The sequence below is a fragment of the Pundamilia nyererei genome, unplaced genomic scaffold (genome assembly GCF_000239375.1).
Source record: "Pundamilia nyererei isolate P.nyererei 1_Seehausen unplaced genomic scaffold, PunNye1.0 scaffold00064, whole genome shotgun sequence".
In the NCBI taxonomy this organism is placed as follows: domain Eukaryota; kingdom Metazoa; phylum Chordata; class Actinopteri; order Cichliformes; family Cichlidae; genus Pundamilia; species Pundamilia nyererei.
Genome location: NW_005187465.1, coordinates 1,045,364 through 1,050,897, shown reverse-complemented (window position 1 = coordinate 1,050,897; position 5,534 = coordinate 1,045,364). Strand labels below are relative to the sequence as shown.

The 5,534-nt window shown below is 41.5% G+C and overlaps 1 protein-coding gene across 1 annotated transcript; it reads right to left on the bottom strand.

Moving 5' to 3' along the window:
* Positions 1-1,105: 1,105 nt before the first annotated feature.
* LOC102200398 (ADP/ATP translocase 2) lies at positions 1,106-3,416 on the bottom strand. Its single transcript, XM_005735438.2, has 4 exons — positions 3,203-3,416; positions 1,882-2,368; positions 1,655-1,795; positions 1,106-1,534 (listed from the first exon to the last, which is right to left on the bottom strand). Exons 1-4 carry the CDS (start codon positions 3,311-3,313, stop codon positions 1,377-1,379), a joined length of 897 nt encoding a protein of 298 aa, XP_005735495.1. The 5' UTR covers positions 3,314-3,416; the 3' UTR covers positions 1,106-1,376.
* Positions 3,417-5,534: the final 2,118 nt, after the last annotated feature.

The following is a 5,534-nucleotide window of genomic DNA, read 5'->3' as shown; positions in this document are numbered from 1 at the left end:
GTTTATCTCGGTTGGGTCAGGGTGAGCCTTTGTTTTGTTGTCATAATATTCTGATAAGATTTAAAGCCTGTTTGAGCTTTAGACACTCCTCATTAAGAAACTCTCAGTGGGAGCAGTTTAGCAGAGCCGATCTAGTTTCACGCTGTATGCAACTGGCGCCCCCTGCTGTCCACATTCAGTATCTCGGGTTAAGTAGACCGAAACCAGATTGTACTTTGAAACTTGTGTGTAAGGGCCTCTTAATCGCTGCTTTATCTTTAATCTGACTTTTCATTAGGTTTAAAAAAAGAAGAACAAAAAGCCATGCCATTTTTTTACATACCTGCCAAGTTTACCTTAAACTCTCTCTCTCTCATAATTTATATCTATATAATCAAATTACACCTATGTTAATTTACACTATGTCATATAGGCTTTATTACTTATGAAAAATGTAGAAAGTATGTAGGAAGTATTTCTCCCATAACACTGCCTGGCTACAGATATGACTAATAAAGCAAGTGTTCACCTAGCCAGTCATTTGCAGCTCACTTAACATGCGCCACACCTTATAATCATGTTTGCTATTTAGGTTGACAAAGCAAAACCAAACTTCTTACATCGCCAAAGCAACTTATGATGGATGTGAGAATAGATTTGAATTCAGTTGGTGTCTTGGATGCGTGGTAGTCATTCTGTTCTTCTAAATTTAAGAGCTATATTTATTCAGACACTGAATATCCAATGAGAGGGATATCTTGAACTACATATATTCTATTTTATATATTTCTCTTAAGATTTACATTTTCCAGCTGTTTGAATAACTAAAACTGCAATACTGTCAATTTACATGTGGTGTGAAAGATAACCTAGAAACAGAACCTCAGTAAGGTCAGTATACAAGCTATAGATTGTGCTACTAACAATCTGAGTGGCACAACAAAGGAGGTGACACTCGAGTATTCTATTCTACAATCCTAGAAGTGGCCACGGTCAAATGCAGAAAGGCTCAGGGAGAGATAAGCATGAGTAAATATAGCCATTGGGTGTAATCCACTTCGTGCATTTCATTATCCAAGTGAGTGTTCATCCCATGCTATAACAGTATTGGAGACAGTAGACATAAATTGTTTAGTTTGTTCCCCAGAATAAATTTATTCAAGTTGGGACCATACAAACCTAGTGAATGACAGGAGGAGGTATCATATTTCTTTTTAAACAGGAATGACATTGGTAAACAGGGTGTGGAACGTTTTAAAATCAAAGATGCACAACGTACAGCCATCTCTCACTATTGGTGAGAAGTTTGTTCCCATAAATAAGGCAGAACGCAGAGTCCGTAGAAATGGAAAGTTATTACATTTAGCCAAATTGGACAGTGATGTGACAATGAAGATTTAGAGGACCTTCTTCAGCTCATCGTACAACACCAGCACGAAGGCGCCACCCATGCCTCTGAGCACGTTGGACCAGGCTCCCTTGAAGAAAGCCTTACCACCCTCATCGCGTGCGATCTTGCGCCAGCAATCAATGGTCCCGGTGTACATGATTTCAGCTAAGGAAGGAAAAAAAAGAAAAAAAAAAGAGTTAGCTACGAAATAAAACTCAATATAGAACAGATCAACTGTAACTTCAGGGTTCATGTCTAGGTGACGCGTGTTACAAATACACTCACCTCCTTTACGTCCGGACTGCATCATCATACGTCTACGGACAGTATCGAAGGGGTATGAGGTCAGGCCAGCAACGGCTGTCACAGACTGTGCGATCATCCAGCTCACCACAATGTGGGTGTTTTTGGGGTCTGGAAGCATTCCTGCAAGCACAAAAGGAAAGGTAAATTATTTACAACACCAATAGATGCAGATGAATCGCTTTATGATCAGTGCGAAATAAACATACCCTTAGCTGTATCATAGATGCCGAAGTATGCAGCCCTGTAGATAATGATGCCCTGCACAGACACATTGAAGCCCTGGTACAATCCTTTCAAGCCGTCAGACTTGAAGATCTTAACCAGGCAGTCACCCAGACCTGAGAACTCTCTCCCGGCTCCTGCCTTTCCCACATCAGCTGCCAGACGGGTACGGGCGAAGTCAAGGGGGTAGACGAAACAGAGGGAGGTGGCTCCAGCAGCACCACCAGAGGCCAGGTTGCCAGCAAAGTACCTCCAGAACTGCGTGCGCTTGTCGACGCCATCAAGGAAGACCTTCTTGTACTTGTCCTTGAAGGCAAAGTTGAGGGCCTGGGTGGGGAAATATCTGATGACATTGGCAAGGTTACCTCTCCAGAAGGAAAGGAATCCCTGCTCCTTGGGAATACGGACAACGCAGTCCATGATACCCTTGTACTGCTTATCAGCTGTGATCTGCTTACTGGCATGCTGGACCTGGATTAAGAGAAAAGGAGAATCACACAGACTGAGGTTAAAAATCAGGAAGCTAAGGAACCACTTTACTGCGACAAGGTCCCTTTGTTGTGACCTTGAAGCTATAAAAATTGCAGGAACCACAAGATAAATTCTTAAACAGATATCAGTAATTAATGATAATGACTACCGTGTTGAATTGTAATCTGACTAGTTAATTCGGACGTGGTTAACCATCTATTAATTTAATCATGCTCACACAGACAGACACTAAGCCTCAAATAACACAAATGTCACTAAAGGGTGTAATATAATGTCGTTGTGCGGGTTGAACAAGAAGGGATGTAAAACTTGCTGATCTGGCTGTGATTTGACTACCGCCCGGGCTTTAGCTTAGCAGTCGTGCTAAACGCTGCCTAACATCCGGGGGTACATGGGCCACCACAATGATACGCCGCCAAATTTTACCGAGAATACTATAATCATGTTATCCCCGTGTAACTATAGTTGGGATACCAGCGCTTTAAATAATCCAGACGAGTTGCCGGTTGTTCGTACAGAGTGTTCTCGTGTTTGTCCTTTGTTAGCTATGCCGGCTAAGGTTAACGTGTAATAAAGCTAGCGTTAGCAGCCGGGCTCGTGTAGGTCATTTCCCCATCCTGTGGTGACCTCAAATCATTGAAGCAGTCCTTCTTTATAGTTTCACCGTTTCCGGATAAACATTATAATAAGCAAGCTGCAATTAGTTTATGTACAAGCTACTCAATTAGTATTCGATTAATACTATTAAATGGCAGTGAGTAAGATTACACAAGCTAGCCGGCTAACGGCTTTCCGCCAGTCAAAGAGTTTTACCTGAAGGAGAAGCTTCACTCTCTCAATAGGGGCGACGGCTGTTTTGGAGATGGCAGCAGAAATACCACCGGCCAAGAAATCCTTGGCGAATGAAACAAGTGTATCGTTCATATTGCGATGTTCTTGATGTGTCTTCCAGGTAACTAGTAAATACTATACGCCCCTCTGCCCTCTGCGGCTGATGGCCTGCACCGACAAAATGGCCGATTGTGTAGCTGCGCCGGGGATTTATTTCACATATCGGATCGCGATACTACACGAGAACTAGCCTCCACGTCACGCGCTGCTCCGCCAATAAAACGGTCCAATTTGTCTTGTCGTCACTTTACGTAGTTGTCTCGACCCCAGGCGAGTAATTCCTGAATTATAATTAAATTCACGTGAAGTGCCTTAATTTAGACCGAAAACCAAGATGAGACAGACCGTGTTCTCGTTCCTTTTTGGCTTCCTGCTCAGAATCACTATCGTGGGTAACGAGACAGTTTCAAATTCGTGGTGTGAATCATACCGTGAGGTTCATCTATCAAGGACCTTAAAGATGCGTAATCCCTACAATTATTAACGGCATATTACCTGTTATGAAACAACTCTGGCACAGCCTGTACTCATTTTCAGTGTTACGTGTGACTCTATTAACATAGGTTTCGCATTCTAGTTTTGCCCTGATCTGCATATTTACACTAAACGGTTAAATCACTGCAGCAGCCTGCAGATAATTCTTCATGTACTACGCAGAGTCAGCTAGGATGATATTAGATGCTTGTTCATTTCTGCACCTGCACTGCTGGTACCACAACTACCCTCTGAAAGCCACCTTTAGGTGTGTGTGAGTCACCATTGTGACAATGCTGCAAATAGATATTTTATCTATCTAGTAGACTTAAGCACATATGTACACCAGAGGGCGGCAGAAGACTTGGCCTCAGTTTTATCTATCTATCTATCTATCTATCTATCTATCTATCTATCTATCTATCTATCTATCTATCTATCTATCTATCTATCTATCTATCTATCTATGTTAATGGATTTTCTGCTTGTCTGACTATTTATAAAAGCCATTGATTTTCTTTCAAACCACAGATCATCGAATAATATACTTGTTGACTTTGTTTTATTGATTTTTTGACATTATTATGTAAAGCCATAACATCACTAACACTGAACATATATTTTTAACTGTATTTGAGCGTTTGGATCTGCGAGCTGCACGTTTCTTGGCTCATGCGCAGTGTTGACCACAGGGAGGTGCTGCTGTCATGCCATGTACAGCAGTCAGTGTCTAGCCATCTCTAAGAAATCCTACCACAGACCAGCTTCTGAAGGTGAAGGGGCTAACAGCGTATTAAATGAACCCCCTTGGTACTGCTGTGAGAAAATATTTGCCTATTCAAAATTTAAAAGCACCCTGGAAAAATGTTTAGTTTTTTCTCAAAATCTTGCGTTGCCCTCTGATATTTACAGTTCCTTATGAAATGCCCTGTGTGGTTGGTCTTGTTTGTCTGCATGTGCATTTTAACGCCAGTCACTGTCCACTTGTATTTCTTGCTGCCACTTGAGAATACATTTAAACAGGATGTGTAAATTAATCCATTAATCCCTCTGCTTTTAATTACAGTGAGGACAGCAGGTCAATTGCACGCACTTTGCAATTTCAAATTGCTTTTGTTCGCCTTTATTGAGAGGCAGCTGTGGGTGTATTTAATCATGTTTTTTGAGTGGAGCATTTTTTAAACATATAGGCTTGTGAACTCCACGAAACCACAAACAAACACCTTAAAGTAAAAAAAAGAAGAAGAAAGCAATTTATTAAAAACGTGGATGCTATACTTGAAAGCTTTGCAACGATGCTACAAATCTTTGTAAAATACTGAAAGTGAGAGAAGTTGAGGAAATAATGAAAGACGGAATCGTGCAATAACAAACACAAGGGAGTGAAATCACCTTAGCGTTACAGGTGAGCAGTCTTATTTTAGTATTTCTGAATTCATTCCTCTGTGGATAACCACATTCCCCCCACAGATCAGCCACAGCACTGGAACAAATTAAGATCTCACAGTTCCACTCCTGCTATAAACTGATATGAATGGGAAAAGCCTGAACTGCAGACCAGTCTCGATGGAAAGGATGAGAGCTGTTTAATTTAAGGCAGCTGTGGAGGAAACAAAAAACCCAAAACGATTTATAACCGTGGACATATAGTCCAAACGGAAACAAAGGGTCGTCTTCCTCAGATTTCCTCTGAATGCAGCCTGGCATGGCACAAAAGCCTATTATAAGCGTCAAGGTCGAAAGCATTCATGTTCATTCACTGGAGCTATGCTTTGAACAC

Excerpts from the sequence above, each read along its gene's own strand:
- LOC102200398 (XM_005735438.2), bottom strand. The coding sequence starts at position 3,313 with ATGAACGATACACTTGTTTCATTCGCCAAGGATTTCTTGGCCGGTGGT. Across the intron at positions 1,796-1,881 it reads CATCTATGATACAGCTAAGG|GAATGCTTCCAGACCCCAAA; the intron begins GTATGTTTATTT and ends TTGTGCTTGCAG. Across the intron at positions 1,535-1,654 it reads GCAGTCCGGACGTAAAGGAG|CTGAAATCATGTACACCGGG; the intron begins GTGAGTGTATTT and ends TTCCTTCCTTAG.